The sequence below is a fragment of the Tachysurus fulvidraco genome, chromosome 13 (genome assembly GCF_022655615.1).
Source record: "Tachysurus fulvidraco isolate hzauxx_2018 chromosome 13, HZAU_PFXX_2.0, whole genome shotgun sequence".
Lineage (NCBI taxonomy): Eukaryota > Metazoa > Chordata > Actinopteri > Siluriformes > Bagridae > Tachysurus > Tachysurus fulvidraco.
The window spans coordinates 20,958,830-20,983,708 of record NC_062530.1 but is presented as its reverse complement, the minus strand read 5'-3'; the positions used below and the strand labels follow the sequence as shown (position 1 = coordinate 20,983,708).

General features: G+C 37.4%; 1 protein-coding gene across 8 annotated transcripts in view; it reads right to left on the bottom strand.

Annotated features, from left to right (window-relative positions):
- pclob (piccolo presynaptic cytomatrix protein b) overlaps positions 1 to 24,879 on the bottom strand; it is a 69,384-nt gene that overhangs the window by 32,924 nt on the left and 11,581 nt on the right. For all 8 annotated transcript variants that reach the window (XM_047822566.1, XM_047822561.1, XM_047822562.1 and 5 more), the window contains 12 exons: positions 23,691 to 24,638; positions 22,649 to 23,521; positions 20,698 to 21,549; positions 19,229 to 19,903; positions 16,291 to 16,884; positions 15,375 to 16,151; positions 14,284 to 15,036; positions 12,900 to 13,679; positions 11,426 to 12,202; positions 10,036 to 11,304; positions 8,823 to 9,815; positions 38 to 613 (listed from right to left, as the gene is read on the bottom strand). In XM_047822566.1, coding sequence (XP_047678522.1) covers positions 38 to 613; positions 8,823 to 9,815; positions 10,036 to 11,304; positions 11,426 to 12,202; positions 12,900 to 13,679; positions 14,284 to 15,036; positions 15,375 to 16,151; positions 16,291 to 16,884; positions 19,229 to 19,903; positions 20,698 to 21,549; positions 22,649 to 23,521; positions 23,691 to 24,638 — 9,867 coding nt within the window. The remainder of the gene's footprint in view (positions 1 to 37; positions 614 to 8,822; positions 9,816 to 10,035; positions 11,305 to 11,425; positions 12,203 to 12,899; positions 13,680 to 14,283; positions 15,037 to 15,374; positions 16,152 to 16,290; positions 16,885 to 19,228; positions 19,904 to 20,697; positions 21,550 to 22,648; positions 23,522 to 23,690; positions 24,639 to 24,879) is intronic.

The following is a 24,879-nucleotide window of genomic DNA, read 5'->3' as shown; positions in this document are numbered from 1 at the left end:
TTAATTTTAAAATGGGAAAATGGGTTTTGTACATTACCATAGATGTTAGTTCCAAAGTCTCCTTAAATTCAAGTGATGCTTCAACAGTAGGAGGCTTTATTATGTTTGGAGAGTCTACAGCCTGTGTTGGTTCATCTTTTGTACTGTCCATTTGTTGGACAATTTCACTTTTTAACTTAATTGTTGTGAAGACAGCTTCAGTAGGTGGTATTTCTGATTGTATTTGTAGCATCTCAGCTGTATGAGCGATTTCCGTAGCCAGTTTCTCTTGTCTTACTGCAGATTCTTGAGGCACAGGTTTCCACTCAGCTGTTTTAACAGCAGCTTTAATAGATGTATTATCTGTAGTCTGTATAGAAGCCGGTGCAGCAGCAACAGGTTCCACAGGCTGGACATTTGAAACCGCTATTTGTTCTTCACCTGTAGGTTTAAGGACAGTATACTCAGGGGTTTCAATGCCCTGAACATCATCTGATATTTTGCTTGTTTGCTTGTTGGGTAAAGCTGCTGATTCAGTTACAGATGTACTTAATGGTCTAGGAATTTGACCCATGTCTCCCAGGTTTCCAGATAGGGCTCTCTGAGTCTGGCAGTTCAAACATAGCCACTCTCCCTGTATGAATAAAGAACAATCATTAAGATTTTTATTAGACAAAATTAGCAGAATTCTAATTTTTATATATTTACATAGCAAAAAATAAATATCATGATAACAATTACCAGTCAAATGTAGTCTGGTGAACCCTTATAGAATACATTTGTAATGACCTGTTTAGCCATTTGCAAAAAATAGTATATTGTTTGTATACTATGCAGAGTATGCCTAGTATGTTTAATTTTCTAGCTAGCAATTTGGTGACAAGTTATTACAATATAAAGACAATACTGAATGTCTTATATAGCCATTATCAAACACTTACTTCAGGAGAATTAACATTAATAATCTATACAATATAGTGGCGACTGGTTATCCTTTTTAATGTTGCTAAACTACATTATGCAAATAAGACCAGTAATTTAGGGAAGATATATATATGTTTAGCAATAGAAGTGAAAATAATGGCTAGTTGCCATTTGATTATTTTGGCCACTGGCTGATGAAAGCTGATGTCACGCAAAGCTCGGACAATGGTATTTTCTTTCAGTTGCAATTAGACACTCCAGTGACAAGTCTCAGGAACAAATAGGCTTAAATTTTCCTTTTCTGAAGTGCAACGAAGACTTTTGCACTGTTCACTGTCTGAACTTTAGATCTATTAGTCAGTTAATTATTTCTGAGGTTTTTGAAAGTATCAGGGTGTTCAATAATTTATCCATAGTTTAAGGGTGGATCAATACAATTCAATTTAGCTACAAAGCTATCTGATTACAGTGCAGAAAGCAAATGGGTTACATTTCTTAATAAGCACAAAACAGAACATGACAAGAGCTGGTTCACACAAATGAAAATAGAAGGAAAATAATTATATAGTTTGCTTTGTATCAATTAAACCTTAAATGTATTGACATTGTCAAATGGAGAGGAAAAATATTATTTAATGGAGAACAGGGTGAAAAAGACACAGTTCACTAGACACTAGTTATTCACCAGGTTAACATCTTAAATGCTTAGCCATTTAAATTTAATTCCATCGTTTTAACTATTCACAGAGAAACACCAATCCCTTGCCATACATTTTTTCCAAGGATATTTGTAGAACAAAGTGAGAGATCAGTGATCAGTGCCCCCGAGAAAAGGTTAACACAAAGAAAACAGTGTGTGAACACTGCTCAATATGCTCATGTTTGTGTTTTCTTTTGTAACAGAAAACACATTTTGATATGCGCACTCACACCCACATTTGTGTGTGTATGTATGTGTGACTGGTAATTGCAAGGATGTTCAAAAGTCTGGAGACTAAAAACATTTTATCTGTGATGGATTAAAGGAACGAGTTGTGGGAGTCCATGACTGTAGGCCATAGTGTGCTCTAGGAAACAGAGTTCACAGTTGGCATTGACCTAACACACACACACACACACACACACACACACACACACACACACACACACACACACACACACACACACACACACACACACACACACACACACACACACACACACACACACACACACACACACACACACACACACACACACATGCACAAACAGTGCATCTTCACAAGAATGAGTAAGTGCAACATTGTCATTACTGTCTATCGTCTGACCATCTGCTGTTCACATCCTTATTGGTATCCGTATTCAGGCTAAGTATCATGATTATCCCAGGATGCATTATTAGTCTGTATTTCCTGTGTCTCATTTGTTTCTAGCCATTTAGATTTGGAATGATGCCCCTTATAATACTGGACAGAGCATAATGGGAAATAGGCCTGCTACTAGAACAAAATAAATAATAATATTTGATAATATTTGGAACACAACCTAGATAAATTTAAGGCAACTGGTTGGTTTATTCGGGTGAACCAGGACCCTGTGGGTCCCTATTTTACACTAGGCTTGGTTTGTGTGATTGGATAGTTTTAAATAATAATTTTCAGTAGTTCAGAGAGTAGTCTAGCTACATTAAATTTAGTTTATTTTCAGTAGTTTCATCAGTAAATTATAGAAATGTTAAAGATTTATAGAGCTGTTTGGAGATATAGAGCAATTGGACTCTTGCGGATATTTAAATAATGTAGAGACAGTCAGCTATTAGGAGTCACTGGCAGTTATATTTTTAACGGTTCTCATTCATTATATTATCCTGGATTAAAAATCTCTAAATCTGATTCTGTAAAAGTGACTACTGCTATTCATCTGCTGAGACAGACAAGTGCTGACAGCAGCAATTCATGTTCCTGAGACTCATTAGAATTATCGTCCTTCTTTTTCCTCTTTCACAGCTAGTGTTCAAAGCTTCAATCTTCTCTGAGTGACTTAGTATATGAATGCATACCAACAGCTGGCTTTAATAGTTATAAAGAAAGCGTAACTCTCCCGAAGAGTACTGTACATTTAACATGCTTTGCCTTTTTATGCTGTTCTCAGACACCTTACAGCATCTTGGAGGCAGATAAAGAAGCTACCTACAGTGCATTAGGGCCCTTTCATCAGTAAACCCGAACAACTGAACTGAAGAGGATTTGCACTGAATATCCTTTGATTGGTAGAATAAAATATGCATTGTACTGTAGAGCAGAGGCTCTGCTGTTTCAGAAGTATGCCTGGACCATTATTGATTTCCTGGCAGCAGTAACTGGCATCGGATGTAGCTGGCTAATAAAGTACATTTTCATCAGCCCCCATAGTAGTGCTTTCTCTATAAGTCAGGCCTAATGATAATAGAAAGTCTTGACTTGAAGTGCTGAGGTTAAGATAACACATTTTCAATATCCAGACATCATTTTGTTTTTTTTTCAGGTAGGCTTAAATAATTGAGAAAAGAAGAACATACTGAAATCATTCTCATGGTTCAATTCTCATGGCTTGCAATGGACTTGAACAGGAAAAATGGCAAACACATCACACACAACACTGCTGCCAAACACATTAACTAATTGAAAAAGACTGGACGTTCTGCAGACGAACGAAAAATTAGAGGTCCATTAACATCCACTGATGAAGGCACAACTGACATGGTGCTTTCAAAAATAGGCTTCTATGTATGAAGACTTCTGTATTGTTGTTATCATTATGATTATTATTATTATTGCATATATTTCTGTCAGGACTCAGTCCGGACTTTTGGCCACGTGCCTTTTGTTTATTTTCCTCGTCACGTGTCTGCCCCGCCTTCGTCCGCCCCTCCCTGTCTCCACACCTGATCCTTGTTGTGTCATTATTGTCTTTTATATTTAAGTGAGCCGCGTTGCCGAGTGCAGCGCGGAATCATTAGTTACGTTTACCCCTTCGTCATGTCTAGTCGTTGTTAAGTGTCGTCATTTGTATTGTTTCAGTTATTGTCTTTTTGTCTTTGTATTCATTATTTATTAAACCCCTTTCATTTGAAGCTATCCTGCATACGGGTCAGTCTCCTTCCTCCTCTGGTTGTGACAATTTCTATTACACAGCTTTTCAGAACAAAATTGAAAAACTTTATAGTACATATGTCAATTAAATTAATGTGGGTGAGACAATGTTTATCTACAAAACTGGGTGATATGGATGATATTATAACATCCTTTTTGCAATTTGCAACATGTCACAAAAACAAGAGCCCCTTCGTATAATGGAATTGCATTTCATCCCCGTGTAAATGAAATCCTGTCTGAACAGGACACAAAATAACCTGATCTAGAGGAGGCAGAGTGGCACAACAGGTAGTGTTGGTGCCCAGGGTTCAGTATTCGGTCTTGAGCTCCAATTACTTTCTGACTTTCACATGTTCTCTTTGTGTCTGTGTGGGTTTTCTACCATTTTTTGAAAAACAAGCCAGTCAGTGGAGGGGCTCGTGTAAATTGCCTGTAAATGTGACTCTGGATGACTCTGGGTGTGCAGCAGTGGACTGGTATCTATATGTTGTATTCCTTGTGCCTAGCTTTCTGTGATATGCTGAAGGTCTACCCCTAACCCTGACCGGGATGATGTGGGTACTGATGATAAATCAGTGAATAAATCTATGATTTATTAAATCTATATTTACTAAAATTTGCGATAGTTGCCTGATGAGTTACAGGTTACTGTCTGTATGGAGTTGCTGTGAATGTTTCCCATTTGTGCAAGTGGGTTTCATCTGATTTCCTCTGATTCCCTGGGCAAAGCCAGTATGTTCTTCTGCTGGGCTAACCTGCCTATTATTATGAATGAGTGTGCTCTGTGATGGACTGCATCAAATTCACTGCATATTCCCACCTCATGCCCATTGTTCCAGGATACACAATTAAATTATGTATATGCTTGCCTTTGATAGCTTGTAAGGTATCTTAACCTTATGCAAATGTGTATAACTGAACACAATCCTAAAAGATACTAGTGGGTAATGTATTCATTAAAGAGAAGTTTTTTTTTTTTGGCAAACGATTAAGGCTATCGACTTTAAGACCTGATAGTCAAAGATACGACTTTCCATGGAGTGAACTCTTCACACTTGAAATCTATGCTAATACTTTAGCAACAACTAGTTACAATGAATAAATTACAATCATCCATCTGGTTCCAACAATGTAAACAGTGCTTGCAAAACACCAGAAACAAGAAACCCTCATTGGCTGGGCTAAAATGTATATCAGATTCATGATATGAGGTTCATGCAGATGACACTAGACTAGCCTGCTTGACCTGCCCTCAGTCTCTTCCATCAAGCACACTTATAATTGATGAATTAGCAGCAGACCTCCTGCTCTCTCCAAACACTTGTCTCATTAGAACTGCATAGTATACAGTGATGATCACATTACTGCACTAGGCACAAAGTCGTATAAACATAGAAATATGAGAAACAAGCAAACACACACACACACACACACACACACACACACACACACACACACACACACACACACACACACACACACACACACACACACACACAATGTGAATCAGTTGCTTGATATAAGCTACATTTTTATAACCTAGAATTGCCTCTTTATTGCTTCTAAATGCTATTTAGCATAATTTATACCACAACACTGTTGAGGTCTCAAATTTCATTAGTCAGAGGATGTTAATAATTTTTCTAAAACAGCATGGCTCTGACAATGATGTTATTATAATTCAAATTAATTTCCAAATAGTGATGATAGATTAGTTATGAGTACGTTAATATAAGTATATATTAACGTACTCATAACTAATATATATATATATATATATATATAATATATATATCTATATATATATATATATATATATATATATATAGTATAATATTTTTTTTATTTATTTATTCATACCGATATGACTGCATTATCTATAAGCAGACATATTTAACATTTATCCAAAGAGCCTCAGGTGACAGTTTCTTGAAATATTATTCAAGTATATTTCAAGACTGAGATCTTTCTGGTTTCTTGAAAGCAGATAACATGGATGCAGCAGGAGAGCTGGGCTGGTAGAAGATTTCACTCTTCTTGAGCCTACTTATTAGTAAGGCTTTGATGTGGGATACAGCTGTGTGGGAGCAAGAGGGCAAGCCCACCTAGTCCTTTAAATGGGTTGCTGCACTGTTCTCCAGATGGAAGGGAGGCCATGGAGCATCTCCTGATCATCACCAGGGTTCCTGACAGAATTCACTATTGAGTTTGCAATGACTGTGGCAGGCAATAAATGGAACAACAGAGCACTGAAGGTCTCTTAGGCTTCAGCCTCAAAGGCTGGAGTTTGCATCTTTCTCCATTTAAGTGTTCTATTGAACTTGAATCTTCACACAAATTTCATAACAAAAATTGCTATATCACGGATGTTCCACATCATTAAATTTAACCATGGAAGTGCAATTTCTTAATCATTAGTAATAAATGAAAAAAATACAGCATTACTATCTTATAAAAAGAATAAAACACAACAGGGCATGCCATAATCATAATTAACTTCAGGGTGATAACAGTAACTTAACTTCACATCATTCTACATCACCCCACAGCACTGTTGACTATTTTCTCATAAGAGTGAAGGCAGCACTTTATTGCTTCCTTAAAAGACATAAAATGCATATCTCTGTAACCAATATGTAGTTTAGTGTAATATTTTAATAGAAGAATGTAAATGCAGAATGTATTGCAGGCAATGTTTGAATTACAATGGGTCTCCAAATATACCTACAATCTCTTGAGACTGATGACAGTTCCCTCCAAGCCCACATGAGGATGCTAAGTGGGGTAGATTAAATCATATCCTATTTTTGGCCAGAAATGTGTTTGGATAATGTGACTATTGCAGATCAAAATTGTATCTCAGCAGCAGCCACTGGCTTTTGAAATGGCACCTCCAGACATGTGCATGGCAGCCATATGTGGAAGCACGTTGCCATTGAAAGTTTTACAGCTTCACTATTAGTGTGCCAGGGCTTGACTCATAGTCTGGATCATAGTTTATGTGGGTTAAGAAAATATTTTAGATTCGTTTAGGTGGGTTCAGTCTGATATATGAATCATGACCAAAATGATTCATAGAACTTTAGATCACTTGAACTTTTGAAACTAATAAAAGACTGGAGGTTTTATACACTATAAACAGATAAACAAGCAACTAAAAAGTTTGGTATCTGTTGAAATCAACACAGATGCAGATAGTGCCATAGAGCTACATCCCTCTATATGTAGCTTACATGTTTACAAGTATTTGGAAACCATCTAGAGAGAATATGACTACTTCAGTACTAAAATACTTTTTGTCAGTTATAGATAGTGTATGACACCGAAAGTTATTAAAATCCAGATTTCTTTTAGTCTATTCAACCCATACATCCTGACCGACACAAAATAAACCAATAAAAGCACCTTATACTATGTTTCCACCTTGTTTTGTCTTCCAACATAGCAACATTGAGACGTTACTGCGTAAAAATTCAGAATCAGTTATAAGGATCTGCAGGATTTTCAGTAGCAAGCATCGCACAAACAAGATTTCGTTGACAAATATGCAAAGGCTAGATTACAGTGTGGAGGCAGTGCACCAAGAAAGCACTCACAACGATTGTGGTGTAATAGTACTGCACCCAGAAACAAGACTAATGCAAACACAAAAACAAATGCATTTGAAAAAGGCCCTATTTATATGAAAACAAGTAAGCACAGGAAAGACACCATGTCTGCTTAGTGCCATATCACACAGGTATCTACATCTCTACAAGATCTAATGCAGATCTTATCTCGTTAATGCTACTGCACAATCGACAATCAATTTAATGTGTCTGTTTTGTAACTGACACTTGTAGCTCATATGTAGTGACTAGCTTTCACCAGACATATATTAAATGCTGATTATATATGAACATAGTCAACATAACATAAAATACAATCTAAAGGCAGTAGATTTCTATTACTGCTTTGTAATGCCAGCTTAAAGTCAACAAAGGGATGTAAACTTGAAACTTAAAAACTCTTTTCAACTTCTCAACTCTTTCTAAACTTGGAACCTTAGTTTGCTTTATTTCATATGGTTTTGTTGACATGTGAAGAAATAAGAATAACTCTGCTAGCCATATTTCCTCTATTGGCCACCTGCTCTCATCTAAAACCATTGTGAAAGCCAAATTGAAACCACAGCGGTATAATAAAAGCCATCTGGATTTTTAGTGGGTGAAATAGATGCTATAAGCCACACAGAGTCTCGCTAATCCAGATTTGAGGTCTGATAGCTTTAGGAACATTTTTATTAGCCATTATACCCAGTTATACCCATGATTCATCAATTAGTCAGGTGTTCTCATACACCAAACAAGAAGTCACTGCTTAGTTTCAAAGGATCACTAACCAATTAAACAAGGAGTTCATAAATTTGCTGAAATCACAAGTCACAAAAAAAAAAACTAATGAAATATTCACATTATATATATATATATATATATATATATATCTATATATATATATATATATATATATATATATATATATATATACAGTATAGACAAACTTCACACCACATTTTAGGACTGCTAAAGGATATTATATAAGGATATTATGTCTGATTACTCTGGACTTGCTTTTGTGCTCTCTGAACATGTAACATAACAGAACAGAACTCTGTAACATAAACTAAACAGCCAGCTGTTTTTTGCACATCAAATATAATTCAGTCAATTTATCAACAAGCTTTAATGAGGCATTTAACCAGGATTTTGAAAATGAAAACCAGACTGCATACAAAATCATTATATAGTAACCATAGAAATATCTTACCTCAGCAAGATGAGGCATGGGGTTAAATCCACAGAGGTTACACACCATATCTTTACACTCTGTGCATGTATTGTAGTTGGGAAGTTCTTTTGATCCAACATTAAGTTCCACCTTGCAAAGTGGACAGGTTGGTTGGCTTGCTTTGGAAGGAGACTTAGGCAGTACGGTCACTTCCATAGACTCAGGCATAGCTTCCTGCTTTTTACTAACAGGTGACTTGTCTTTGTTTACATTGGATTCTTCTATCTTCTTTTCCACTGGTTTGTCATCTAACTTCTTTGAAATGGAAGTTTTAGGCTCTGCAGTAGGAACTACAGAACCCTTGCGAGAAGTAGGTGGTGTAGATGATTGGGATACTGTAGAGCCTTTACGAGAGGCTGGTGGAGATGACTCATCCTGAAGAGCTGACGAAATCAAATTGGAGGCAGAACTAAACATGGTTGATCCAAATCCTAAAAACTTTCCAGACGCATTAGTCATAGATTGTGGTGATGGTGATCGTGATCTGGCTGTCTCAGTCAATCCAGCAAATCCGAAAAGCTTCCCAGTTGTCGATTCAGAGGACTTAGAAGACGTAGGCTGAGACTTACCAGTACTGATGCCAAATCCAAAGAAGCTTGATTGCTGTTTTGGAACCTCGGCCTGTGGAGGTGGAATGGATCTGGCTGGTGACTCAGGACCTCTTTTCATCTGCTTCTCTGACTTTTCATCTTTCACTTCTTGTGCCTTCTGTTGAAACAGCTCTTTATTTGAATGGGGTACCTTTTCATTCAAGCTTGGCTTTTGATTATCTTTTTTTGCTGCTTCTGGGAGAGATGAAGTCTTTCCATCTACACAGACAGTCAATGTTTCAGCTAATTTGTGCTCTGAAGGTATCGACTGTTGGTCCTTTTTGGGCAATGTTGGGTGAGGCTTTATTATGGAACTTCCTGTTGTTTCTATTCCTGCTTCTGCTCTTTGCTTCTGGCAGTTCATGCAAAGCCATTGTTTTACCTGTAAGAAATTTAGGGGAAAAAAAAACCTCACAGTCAAACCTCTGACTATATCACTGCACTGGGGATATATCTTCAGACAGAGTAAATCAGATTGTATTTAATATTTAAATACTAGACTTAAGTGCCAATAAGTCATGCATTTGATACAAGTGAAAAAAAAAATCAAATGTATGTCTTATAGACCTCATAGATCTCATATGTCCCATAGACTTCCTCACCTTTGTCTGATTTGGCATGGGATCAAATCCACACTGATTGCATATATTGTTGTTACATTTAGTGCAAGTGTTGAAATTCGGCAGCTCTTCAGTTCCCATATTTAGCTTCACTTTGCAGATAGGACAACTAGACTGTTCCAATTTAGAGGCTGCTTGTAAAGGAGCTGATAATTTGATTTCTGACTTGTCATTTGGTGTCTTGTCGATGTGTTTTTCTAAATCAGGTGGTTTGGCAGTTTCTGAAGAGCCTCCATCTAGCTTGACCTTTGACTTGTCATCTGTTTCATGTTCATCTTGCTTTTCTAAATCAGATGGTTTAGTGTCTCCAATAGGAGAAGTCTTTAAGGAGGTCTGGGAAGCAGCTGAACCCTTGCGAGAAGTCGGTGGTGTTTTAAGAGAAGCTTGGGATACTGTTGAACCTTTACGGGAAGAGGGTGTTGTGGCTGATTTGATAGCTGTCTGGGAAACTGTGGAACCCTTACGAGAACTTGGTGGTGTCTTGGAGGGCTCATCATTAACAGCTGATGAGATCAGATTAGAAGCCGAGCTGAAGATGGAAGATCCAAAACCTAAAACCTTTCCAGAAACAGAAGAGGCAGATTGTGGTGAAGGTGCCTCAGTCAAACCACCAAAGCCAAAGCGTTTTCCTGCGTTTGTATCAGAAGGTTTAATTGGCATAGATTGTGATTTACTACTGCCAAATCCAAACCCAAAAAAACCTGTTTCCTGCTTTGAGATGTCTACTTCTGGTGCAGAGGGTTCAGGTTTTTCCAGAATGCTTTCTATTTTTGAGTTACTTTCTAATGGCTTTCCAGTTGATTCTTGGTCAATTCCAGGTTTCTGTGAAACTGTAGACTTCTGAGCCTCTATGATAGCTGTTGCTTCAGAAGACTGCATATTGTTTGATGATGTTCCCTCTTCAGTGTCCTCGATAGTTTGTCGATCTTTTTCCTGGGCTTTTGTAACTACTGTGTCACTTACAGTATCTTTCACTTGGGTTGGAGCTGTATTTGAAATATTATCACTTTGAAATGGAGTTAGATTAGAAGCTTTATTTTGATTTGCAGCAGGTACATCTTTGTGAGGTGCCTGCACCTGATGTAGAACCTTTGTGTTGGTTTCATAACCATCATTTGCTGTTTTAGGTGTTATGCTGCTTGAAGACATCGTTGGAATGGATACGATATCTGGTTTAGCTTTCGGTTCTTTTGGTTCAATTCCTTTTAATGCTCTCTGTGTTTGGCAGTTCAGGCAAAGCCATTCATAAACCTATAAAAATCAAATAACTCATTACATTCTTTCTTCAATTGGAAATATATAAAATATAGAGTGAATAAAATATACAGTGACTAAATAAAACAGGAAATGCACAAATGAACAAATATGGTACCTCAGTCTGATGAGGAATGGGGTTAAATCCACAAAGGTTGCACACTGTGTCCTTGCATTCTGTGCAGGTATTGTAGTTAGGTGGTTCAGTTGAGCCAACATTAAGTGCCATCTTACAGAGAGGACAAGCAACATTCTGATGTTTATAACTTTCTTCTACTTTCGGGGAATCATCTGTAACCTTAGTCATTTTCATTTGCTTTTCATTTTCTTTATTCTCATGTTTCTCTGCAACAGGAAGCTGTTCCTCTGTGGCTGATGTTTTGGTTTTTTTAGTGTGTTGTTCTGGCTCTACAGGTTCTATCTGAGAAGAAGTAGGAGTTGCTGATATGGACTTTACAGATGTCTGAGAAGTAGCAGAACCCTTACGAGGTGTTGGTGGTGTCTTAGGCTCATCATGAACAGCTGATGAAATTAAATTAGATGCTGTACTAAAGAGAGAAGATCCAAAGCCTAGAACTTTTCCAGAAACAGCGGAGACAGCTGGCTGAGGAGATGGAGATCGAGAACGAGCACCACCAAATCCAAAGAAGCCAGACTCCTTCTTTGAAGGATCACCTTTTGGTGTTGGAGCAGTGGACTGTTGTTTTGTAGGCATAGGAATGGGTTTTTTTGTCATTACTTGAGTTGGTTTGTCCTCTGGGTTATCAGCAAGAGATTTTGCCTTCTGTTGTGGTGATGCTGGTGGTGGTACTTTGTTAGCCTGTTGTTGAAGCTGTGTAGAGGGAGCTCCTGGTGCTCGCTGTATCTGGCAGTTCAAACATAGCCATTCTTTCACCTGTAGGGCCATAGCAAAAATCAATGGTATAAATACTGAATAATTTATTAATACATGTGAATGTCTGAATAAAAAATATTTTGTCCTATTTTCAGTGTTGGCCAGTTACTGTAAATTGGTTTAATTGGTTTTACATCTTATATATTTTTTCCATGGATCAAAAAGTTAATAATTTAACATTATAGATTCTTCAATTTTACAAACCACCAGCAGCTCATAAAACAGCACTTGATGCAAACAACATATAAACTTTATTTAGAAAAGAAAATGTAGATTTTTTTGTTTGATGAACCTGAAGTAAAGGAGGTGAGGCAGGAGTTGAATTGTATCTTACTTACTTATCTACTAAGTTCATATTCTATTTAGACAGTATACACATTTTAATGTCTAAGACATACCAAATTATGATTCATTACCACGTTTTGTATCATGTTTATGTTTAGATTTTCCAAAGTAATTAAATAATTAGCTTTTTGTTGTTAATTTGATTTGCTGTTCTAAAGAAATTCTGTATAGTATGTGTACATAGCCCAAACATGATTAAATTTTAACTTAAACTTAACTTAAAATTAATGATATGCAACACAGTCATTCCTTTGTTTTAGGCAAATCCAACTCCACACATGACTCATTTCAGAACATGACCATAAAGGTATGCACTGGTGATTTAGTGTATAGATTAAATAAAATAACTTACTTGAGCCTGTTGTTGCATAGGACTAAATCCACAAAGATTACAAACAATAGCTTTACATTCAGTACAGGTTTCATAGTTGAGTGGATTTTTTGTGAGTGTCGCCTTGCACAGTGGACAAAGTTTAAGAAGCTTATTGAGATGCTCATCTTTTTCGACAAGAGTAGTTGGCACAGCTGTTTTGCCATCTGATGTCATTTTCAAGTCTGTCTTTTCTTCTTCTTTCTGTACGATGAACCCCTTGTCCAATGTATGTGTTGTTGGAGTATCCTTTTCCGATTGTTGAGAAATTGTAGAACCCTTTCTAGAAGTTGGTGTTGTGGTAGACGGTTCATCTTGAAGAGCTGATGAAATCAAATTAGATGCTGAGCTTAAAAAGGATGCACCAAAGCCTCTAGCCTTTCCAGAAACTGCAGAGATATCAGGCTGAGGAGCTGGTGACTTATCACTGCCAGTGCTGAAACTGAAAAAGCCTTTCTCTTTATTTGAACTTTCAGGCTTTTTTGGAATAGCAGGTGTGCCAGGAGATGCCTGTTGTGCTGACTGAACAGTAGTAGGTGTCTGTGACTCTGCTGGAGTAGATGTATCATCTTTTCTTACAATTTCAGCAGCTTTCATTGTTGCATCGACTGAGAGACTTTGCTCCCTTTGTGGATCATCTGTAGCTTGACCATCCAGCTTTGGTGCTGGTGAAGGTAAATTGTTTGCCTCTAATTGAGGCTGTATAGATGAAGGTCCTAATGCATGCTGTTTATGGCAGTCCAAACATAACCATTTCTTTACCTGTTTAGCAAACACATTTTTTGGATATGATCAGTAATCATTAATACAATATTAATTCATATGAATAATAATATTAATAATATGAATCATAATAATAATAGGAAAAATAATGTACAATTTCTTTTCAAATGTATATATGCAATGAAATAATATGTGTTTGGTGTGTACATTTAAAAATTTCCTGACAGATCACATACTGACAAATCACAAAGGACAACATTAACTGCCCAAAGGGTCAAACTATGTAGCTTATTACTCTAATTGGTAAGCTTCCTGTTATACTGGAAGAAGGAAAGGAACTAACAAATTGTTCCACTCAATTCCAATAAAACAAATTTAACTCTTCTAGACCACAAGACTGAGCAGGCTAATGTAACAAGACATTTTAGCACTCCAAGCAACAACCGATGCTGGCACAACATTGACCCAAATGTCAGTTTCCCTACAACATTATAAAATTAAGACTATTCTGTGGAATATGATGCATACTTTGTCATTTTATGGTGTCATTTGTGCAGTGATTCTTTTGGGAAACCACAGGGAAAAGTAATGCAAAGGAATGCAAAGGATTTTATCAGAAAAGCATTTAAAGATTGTGTCTTACTTTTGTTTCTTGTAGCACAGGACTAAATCCACAAAGGTTACACACTGTTTTCTGGCATTCAGTGCAGGTAGTGTAGTTAGGTGGATCCTTCTTAAGATCAGCCTTGCAGATTGGGCAAGCTCCAAGTGACTCTGATTGAGGTCTATCTGCTTTTGGCAACTGCACATCTGGATTGGGGTCTGCTTTTATTTCCACTTGATTCTTGTGAGAAGTGGGTGGAATTGAAGACATTTTTACAGAACTTTGGGAAGTTGATGATCCTTTACGGGATGTTGGTGGAGTCGTGGAAGGCTCTTGCTGAACAGCCGATGATATCAGATTAGATGCAGAACTGAGAAAGGAGGAGCCAAAGCCTAGAACCTTTCCAGACACAGCCGAGATGTCAGGCTGAGGAGATGCTGGCCGAGATCGAGTACCACTAAAACTGAAACCAAATAAGCTTGATTCCTCCTTCGTAGGTTCAACTTTTTGTGGTGTTGCAGATTTTCCTGGAGAAGGATGTGTTGATGGAGCAGGGGTGGGTTGGGTTTCTGCTTTAATAGGTTTATCTGCTGGTTTAACAAATCCAGATGGCTTCTCATCTTTGGCATTGACTGGAAGACTTGGGTTCTTCAGTGAATCATCTGCACCAGGAGTCTCCTTTTTCTTTGGTAATGCTGGTGAAGGTACCTTTTTATCTTCTGACTGTGTTTTTACTTGAGGAGGTCCTGTGGCTCGTTGTATCTGGCAGCTCAAACACAACCACTCTGATACCTGTTGATCCATGATAGAGGTTGTCTCCTGAGTCAATTGTACATGTATGAATTGTACATATAGTACATGTATAATATAGTACATGTATGAATCTGCACATTTACTGTATCTTACTAGCATAATGGATTTGTTCCTGCCAATATAATAGACAATATAACCTAGGCAAACCTGGGCATACATTTGCACTCTCTATACAGTAGACTTTACTTGTCTAAGAGTGTTCCCATTAAAATCATAATATTAAAATATTTTTACCTTTGACAGACAAGCGTACAGTGTGAAAATATTTATATATTTAAACTGTCATATCTTACAGAATCATATATGATGTGCCTTACCTCAGTTTCTTGTGGAATAGTGCTAAATCCACAAAGGTTACACACAATATTTTGACATTGTGTGCAGGTGTTAAAGTTGGGTGGATCATTGTTGAGATCAGCTTTGCAGAGTGTACAAGCTTTGTGAAGCTCTAAAAAAGCTGTATCCTTTTTAAGAAGAGGAGCTGATTCCTTTGCAACCTGGTCTTGCAATTTATTTTCTGTGTCTTTCTTTTCCTCGTGTTGCTGTGCTGCTGAGCTCTTGCGTGACAAAGGTGGGGTTGTAGCATTTTTTAAAGAAAACGTGGAACCCTTGCGAGAGGTTGGTGGAGTGATGGATGGTTCATCCTGAACAGCTGAAGAGATCAGATTAGAGGCTGAGCTAAGGAAAGATGAACCAAAGCCTAGAACTCTCCCAGAAACTACAGAGGCAGCCAGTTGAGGAGATGATGGTTGTGATTTAGTACCACCAAAACTGAAACTAAACATGCCAGACTGTTTCTCTGAAGGTTTTGTACTTTGCGGTTCAACAGAGTCAACAAGTAATGGTTTAGGTTCTGCCACACTAGCAGTGGCTTTTGGGGTCTTTTCTAAAGTCAGTTTATCATCAGGTTTTCCATTTTCCATGGGTTTCTTATCATACTTTGTATCACAAACTGGAATACTTGTCTTTTTCTTCATAGGACCTGTACTTGGAGTGCCCTTCTCTAATTCTGTAAGAGGTACTTCCTCCTTTTCTTTTGCAGGAAATGGACCTGGTTCTTTCTGCCTCTGGCAGTTCACACACAACCAGTTCTTCTATAAGAAAAACAAAACAAGAAGTAGTTAAATCTTATAAAGATAAAACGTGTACACATTAAGACCCGAGTAAATGAGAAGACAATCCAACAAGACTTCTTTACTACCTATGCTAATATTTTGTTGGATAATCACTTACCTCTGTTATGTCTGCCATAGAGGCCCTAGAGTTCAGTCCTCCACAAAGGTTACAAACAACGGCTTTGCATGAATCACAAGTATTATACTTTGAAGGATCTTTCTTGAATTTCTCGTTGCAGATTGAACATTCTTTCTGAAGCTTAGATAAACTCGTATCACCTTTTTCAAGAGCAGATGGCACTTTGGCAGACTGTGCTTCATCTGCAGGTTTGATTTCTTCTTGCTGCTGAACAATATGTAATTTTGTCTTCCCAGACATAAGAGTTTCTACAGATGCAGGCAAAATTGATGCAGGCTTTGCAGAAGTTTGAGAAATAGCTGAAACCGTATCCTCTTTCAGAGGCTCGTCTTTTGGTGTGGTGGGATTCTGTGATGCTGGCACAAGGGGCTGTGCCTCAGATTTTCCAACTTCAGAAAGATTTGTATTGTTGTCTGTGACATCTAGTGAGTGAATCGATTGCTTCTGAGATGCAACTGGAGTTTCCTTACAGTCTTCTGGTCCTAGTGGCAGTATATTTTTAGCCTGTGGCTGTGCAGGTGAAACCACTGATAATTGCTGCATCTGACAGTTCAAACATAACCACTCCTTCACCTAGAGAAACAATTGCAGTGGTTATCATTTACTTGCATATAATTAATTATTTCTTATTAGAACTACATGGCTACACATACAGTCAGAGAAGTTTCAATCTCATAATAATAATAGCATATAAATTATAATTACATATGTAATATAAATTATACATATAATAATATGCAACATGCAAAAAACTTGACAGAGCATCAATATGAGTGTCAACTCTGATCCAACAAATATGGCTTGGATAGTATGAACAGTAAAAGCCTGACTTTTGTCTTTAAGAGGTCACTGTGCACACTTTTTCCTAACATAAATGTCAAGACATCCTTTCATGTAAAGTCTTGAAACTCCAAGAGAAATATAATTTTTAGTAGTTTCCCATGCAATCCATCAAGCAAGTACCATTGGCATGATGCTAGATGGGTATTTAATGCATCATTATGTCAAAGAAACAACAAAAAAGATAACATTATTACTTATGTGTGAAATCTCTGTTGTTAATACCTGTGAAACCAGACCTCAGAGAATAGAATTACCCGACCCGTATGCCAGTAATTTAGATCCTTGCACAACAACCCACACACTAGCAGGCACAGGCAGCAGCCAAAATAAAACAATATCCAATTTGTGTGGTGTAGAGGTGAGATTTAATGCATGCATTTAACATTTGTATGTGGCAGAATGCAAATGCTAGTCAGTGAAGAAGAAACTGTGTTTGTGCTGATTAGGTGCTCTTCAGTGTTTAATTGCAATGAAAGTGGCATGGGTAGATTAGCAAGCAGTGCAAAGCAGGCATATTCAACAAAAAAAAGTTCATGTGAGTGAGAGTGAGGTCCTCTTTCTTTTAAAAGGCATACTTATTATGTTGAACATGGTACCTAACTAAGTCAGGTTAGATACTTAGATAGTGTTTTTTTTTTCATGATGGGCAGAACCTTTTGAACAAAGAAATTTGTGCCAAAACTGACTAGTTCCATTGCCTCTGGCAGTACAAGGGCTTATTATTTATGCTAAGTAGAGCCCATTAGTCCACAAAAGATCTAGATGTTTATGGACATATGTAGAAGACACAATGTTATCATTCAATTGAAGAACTGGATATATGGTGCTGAATTACTGGCCTTACAAGAGGCCTGGTAAGATATTATCTGACAGCTGAAGTGTAATTTTATTTATAGACAAATGTTTCTTCTGTTGTCTGTTCTGTCATTCTATCTTTGCTGGTTTTATCTGCTTTGTGCTGAGCAAGGGAATTCTGATTTTTTTTCTTATGGATGTAGAAATGGGCAAGCAAACCATAGAATAATTCGTCTCCATTTATTCTCTTCTTTACTTTTTGTAAACTTGCTGGAAGTCAGGTACATTCTTCTTCTTGACCACCAGCTCTCTGCAACCTCACCAAACAAAATAACTCTGCGGTTCTCCCTCATATTTTCCCTTTAATTAACAGAAAACTAACCCTACCCTAACATCTCATTCCTTCTCATTCAAACCTTCATTATATGCCCCTTTGGTAATTAAGTACATCTGTTCCTGTTTTAGCTGGGTGGACATATTTATTGAGTGTTTTGAGAGGTTGTGCCCCTATTATCAGAAAGCTTCCTGTTAAAACAACAGACTTTTTCCATGGTGTTTAGCAGTACAATGTTGTATAATTTGTGCTGCATGATTCCCTCATCATTACTACACCATAGCAATGTATGCTGAAAATGTTACACGGACAAATGTTAAAACGTCTCATAAACATTTTAAAGTTCCTGGCCACCTTCTGCACAGCTAGACTAGCCTAAGCCTAAAGATGTCACATAGGGCTGAAAAAGCACAGCACCTTGGATAATGAATTGGCCGGGGTTTTATTAAAGCTAACCTAGACAGCTCAGACAAAGATAATATTCTGTATTCTGACTAGACTGATTAAATTATCCTCTGGTTAAATCATTAATCTTTGCACAGACAATGACTAAAATGCATTGTAAGACTGCATAACAGTTTTTTGAGTGCTGAAAATGTTTAAGCATACTGGCAGACGTATAGATATTTCTGACCATAGAAAACACCCATGAGACAGCTTACATCACACAAGATAAGCCTATGAATGCTTCTGATCAGAGACTTCATAAAACCATATTGAATATATACAGTAAAATTAAAGATAATTTTGTTTCTTTGTTTGTTCTTTTATGTAAATTTGTAACTTGACATAGAATTCAAATGTTGCATTTTGTTTTTCTATCAGTAAATTTAAAAAAGTAATAATTATCTGTGTAAAATTTCGGTAAACAATTCGATCCTCTGTAAATTCCATGTAGAAGATGAACAATCACACAATGGTATTAAAGGACTGGCAAGGTCTTACCTCAGTTTGATCTGGCATGGGGTTAAATCCACAGAAATTACACACCGTCATCTTGCATGATGTGCAGGTGCTGAAGTTTGGAGGGTTATTTTGGAAATTCTTTTTGCACAATGGACAAGCTGGTAGACTAACATCTTCTTTGACTTCCATAGATTCTTCTTTGCACATCTGAAGCTCTGATATTATCTCCTCATATCTTGGTTTCTGAGAAGCTGTTTTTGCCTCATTAGGGAAAAGGTCTTTTTCCGAGACTGCAGGTACCTTGCCTAAAGCAGGTGGTGTTGATGCTTTTATAGATGCCTGAGATACTTCAGAACTTTTTTGAGAATGTGTTGGAGTTATAGATATTTTATCCTGAACAGCTGAAGAAATAAGGTTAGATGCTGAGCTGATAATGGAAGAGCCAAACCCTAAACCCTTTTCTTTTACAGTAGAGGTGACAGGCTGAGGAGATTGGTCATGAGTAACCCCAAAGCCTGATTTATCTATAATGGTTTCTGTTTGTGAAAGGACAGGCTTTGTTAATGGGTCAATTTTTGAGCCCTGTTTTGGAGAGAATTTTTGCAGAGCTTGAACATTCTTTTGTGGAGATGCGGTGGCAGGAATCTTGATAGGTTTTGTCTGAGTTCCTGATGTTTGCTGTATCTGGCAATTCAGACATAGCCACTTTTTCATCTGTAACATAAAATTTTGTTTCTGCATTAATATATTCATAACTCTCAACTCAAAGATATTAGACAAATTTCAAAAACGTTTTTATTTTTATTTTTATTTGATTGGTAAAAGAGTAAAAATACCGGAGTGTAAAAATAGTATAAACATAAACTACAGAAAACAAAATTCATTATAACAAGGACACTACAGTTATCTATGCAGGTCCCAAACACATTACTCACTGTATCCTTCACAACCCATGTGTTACTAATGCACTGTAGATGATCACCTAGGGTTACTTCAGTAGTCATGCAGGTTTTTACTTTAACTGTGGTGAGAATGTGTGGTGCAAGACCATGGGCAAAGCTTCTAATGTAACCCTGTATCACTGTTGAAATGATGGGTGGTAAATATTGTTTTGGAAATACAAGAAATCATTTGCAGTCAGCTTAAAAGTAATGCAAGAAAAAAAGAATTCCTTGTGTGTGTTCACCCAGTGTAAAAACTCACATAGATTAAGATTCTTTAGTTTATCATGCCTTGTAAAAATCATTTGTGAATTGAACGCCACTACCATTGCTCTGATTGGTAGCATTCAATTTATTACTACCATCAAGAAAATATCATAGTTCAAGCAAGTTTAATGAGGTTCTAGGTAAACGTAAACAAAAGACTCCACACTAAACCCATCATTATTGTTTTCATATGCTTTTAACATCTCATACTCATGTGTTTAAACATGAACCTAAAGTTTCAGTTCACAAAAGATGTGAAATGTCAGCTGATTATATTTTTTAATGCTAAGGTTTTCTTACCTCTGTTTTGTCAGGCATTGGGTTGAATCCACAAAGGGTACATACTGCATTCTTGCATTCAGTGCAGATGCTGTAGTTAGGAGGATCCTTCTTGATTTCTACCTGGCAGAGAGGACAGGCTTTGGGAAGTAACTGAGTGTTTTCTGTAGGTTTTTTGGAATCTGATGAAGATTTGTACTTCAAATTGGGTGACTTCATTTCCTGTATTTTTCTTTCTTCATCATGTTTAGTTGGTAGTTTTGTTACATTACTAGAATTCTCTTTAATGGAGACTTGGGAAGACACCTTACTGGTAGCTAGCAGGGTATTGTTTTCAGATCTCTTGCTAGAGTCAGGTACCACTGGTACAGCATTTTCAGAGGTTTGAGAAACAGTAGAACCCTTCCGTGAAGTTGATGATGTTGAAGTAGTTCCATCTTGAACAGCTGTGGATATCAGATTAGATGCTGCACTGAAGATTGAAGAACCAAAACCTAAAACCTTTCCAGAATGAGCAGGCTGTGGGGATGGTGATCGAGATCGTCTACCAAAACTAAAAAAATCGGCTTCCTTATTAGGAGTTTCTGATTTAGCAGGTTTGGAAAGCCCATCTTTTGTTTGTTGAATCTGTTGTGTAGGATGCTGACTTTGCACATTATGTGTTATTGTAGAGCTGTCTTGCTTTTTCTCAGCTTCACTTTGATTGTCATGTCGCTTTCCATCAGCAAGTGATTTCTTATCCTTTGCTGGAATTAGAAGCTCTTTATTCTGCTTTGAGACAGGCAGTGCTTCTTTGTTTGCCTGTGGTTGAGGCTGATGAGGAGCTCCTGTTGCTTGCTGCATTTGGCAGGTCAAACATAGCCACTCCATTCTCTGTATCACAGGGGGAAAAAATATACAGTTTACATCTGTAGGTATGTTAGATATTAGCAAACAGTTGCATTACAAACAAGATGGTAATGTAAATTACCAAAGCTTATAGTCATAATTCAAAATTCTTTACAGTTTAACCCACAGTGTTATCAGAGAGAAACCATTCTACACTTGATCATTACAAGCACTTACACAGATTTCTTCATCAAATTTGAACATTTATTATTTTGTTATTGTAATAAAGCAGTGGTTCTGTAAACCACTAGACCATATCAGGGACATATTATTGAATTTTTGGTAGCTTATTTTAATTTAGCTTTTTTATTTTCTTTCTTTCTTTCTTTCTTTCTTTCTTTCTTTCTTTCTTTCTTTCTTTCTTTCTTTCTTTCTTTCTTTCTTTCTTTCTTTCTCACATGCAGTAGCTGTAATACAATGGATTGAAAAGGTATTTTGCACGGTATGCGTAACTGCACTTATTCTACCTCAAATATATTAGCTTTGGCATGGCATTATTTAAAAACTTGCCATTCAGCTAATGTATATGATATGTCAAATATAGCAAGACAAGGCAGCAAACATTTGGTGATAGTGTAGGGTGATACAGTTGTGTGTATATGCTTCTTTATAGCTTTATTTCATTGCCTTGTGTCAAATGACAATCTTTCTTATCTCCCCCAGCAGGGAGTCCAGTGCTGTTTTAGTATTATTGTGGGTGAGAAAGAAAAGATTGCTTGGGGCTGATAATAAAAAACACAGTTTAATAGCATTCCAAGTTGAGGTTTTCGGAAACCCCTGCATTTGGACACTGAAAAAAGCTTCAAGGTTCAAACTGGCAATGAAAAATCCTACCAAAGCAAATTTGCTAACAGTGTTAACCACTGAGTTTAAAGTTTTTGTGGGCGAAGTGTATATTGAATGCTATTGGCTGTTGTTTAAATCAGTCAAGCCCTTTCGTATGCTCCTTCCCTGGCATCCGGTTTGTTACTTATATACACCAACTAATGAAATCAAATCATGGGAATCGGGGTTATTATGGGCACTTGAATGTGTAAGAACCCTTGAAGACTTATTTAAACACCAAGCTATATATCCTACTTACGTCAGTTTGATGTGGTGAGGGATTGAATCCACATTGCATGCATACAATATTTTTGCAGCCTGTGCAGGTGTTGTAGTTGGAAGCCTCCTTCTTTATCTCCACCTTGCAGAGAGGGCAGTTTTTTGGCAGAATGTGAGAATCTTTTACTTTTGCTGGCTCTGGTTTGGATTTATCTGAATTTGGGAGTTCCTTTTCTTGATGTTTTGTTACTTCAGGTTTCTTTCCTTCTTTTTTCTGTACAGATGGTGATTTATTTATATCTGTCTGTTTTTTCTGAGAGTCCCCTTGTGGTACTGCGACACTTGAACCTTTGCGGGACGTTGGAGGTGGAGTACTGGACCTCATGGAACTTTGAGAGACTGATGAATCTTTGCGAGAAATTGGGGGTGTGGTGGAAGGTTCATCCTGAACAGCAGATGAGATGAGATTCGATGCAGAGCTGAAAAAGGAAGAACCGAATCCTAAAACCTTCCCAGTAACAGCAGAGACAGAAGGCTGAGGGGATGGTGATCTGGATCGAGCACCACCAATGTCAAATAATCCTGAGCGTTCTTGAGAGGGTTTATCATTGGCAGGAGATGGCTCAACTTTCGAACCCTTTTGAGATTTCTCAGCATTGTGATGTAAAGCAGACTGCTGCTGACTGGCCTGTTTCCCTGCTGCTCCAGCAGATATTTCATCTTTTTGTTTTACCTCAGTGGTTGTCTTGCCTTTTTGAATAGCTTTATCAGGAAGATCACTTTTCTTCTCAGGTTGTTCTGACAAAAATGTCTTCTTAGTTTGAGGTGATGATGGAGGCATTTTGTTTGACTGCATAGAAGATAATCCTGTTGCTCGTCTTGTATGGCAGCTCAGACAGAGCCACTCTGTTATCTGCAGTTGAAGAAAATAGTTTGAATACACATATATATATATACATATCCATTGGATTAAAAGGTACAAAGTACCGAAAAACAAGTGAACTACAAGACCATCTTAATAACATTACATTATGATCTTATTTTCATGTATATAGGCCTACTAGCAAAATGTAATGGCCTACCGCTGTTTCTTGAGGCATGGGGCTGAATCCACACAGGTTACACACAATGCCCTTGCATTCAGTACAGCTGCTATAGTTATGGAGATCTTTTTTTATATCTGTCATACAAAGTGGACAAGTTTGTGGTAGCTGCTGAGATGTTTTTTCAACAGCTGCAGAGTCCTTAACTTTTTCAGATAGTGTTTGGCCTGGCTGTTTTTCCTCGGATTTTTCATTAGAAGAATTGCTGGACTCCTTTGTTAAATTGTGGGAAATTTTAATCCCTTTGTGTGAAGTAACTGGAGATGAGTCTGAATATCCTGTCTTTTGAGGTGACTGTGAAACTGATGATTCCTTATGGGAAGTGGGTGGTGTTGTTTTAGACAAAGTCTGTGAAACTGCAGAACCTTTTCGAGAAGATGGTGGTGTAGTAGAAGTAAAAGAACTTGATGAACCCTTTCTAGAGACTGTTGGTGTTGTGGAAGGCTCATCATTAACAGCTGAGGAGAGCAGATTAGATGCTGAACTAAGAAAGGATGAACCAAAGCCTAAAACCTTCCCAGAAACAGCAGAGGCAGCAGGCTTGGGAGAAGGTGAGCGTGATCGAGCACCCCCTAAACCAAAACCAAAGAAACCTGATTCATCCTTGGTTTCTGACTTCTTCATATTTGATGTGTCACCCTGAGGTTTCCCAATTTCTAGCTGCTGACGTTTATGTAGAGGGGGTGAGTCATATGGATGCTCTATTTTCTGAATTGCCTCAAATTTATTGTCTTTCTGTGGACCTGCTATTACAGACTTAGACATTTTCTTTGTTGAGTCCACAGCACTAGCATCTTTATGTTGTAATGATGGCGTCATTCCTGCCTTTGGTGAAGAATGGGTTTGTACAGATGTTTTCTGGGACACCACTGGAGTATTATCATGAGCTCTTTGTACCTGACAGTTCAGACAAAGCCACTCTGTCACCTGAAATGTCATATAAAATAATTAAAGAATGATGCAAGTAGCTCTCAGTATGGCAAAATAAATGTATATAGCCAGTCTAATAAACTGTTTTAAGATAACATTGAACATTCAGCAGAACATGCTCACAATGTACAGTTCTGCAAAACTATCCGATGGAAAATCCTTTTAACAAAAATGTATCTAGACAAAAGGGACAAAATCCATACATTCTGGAATTGTCTTTAAAGAAGAAAAAACAATT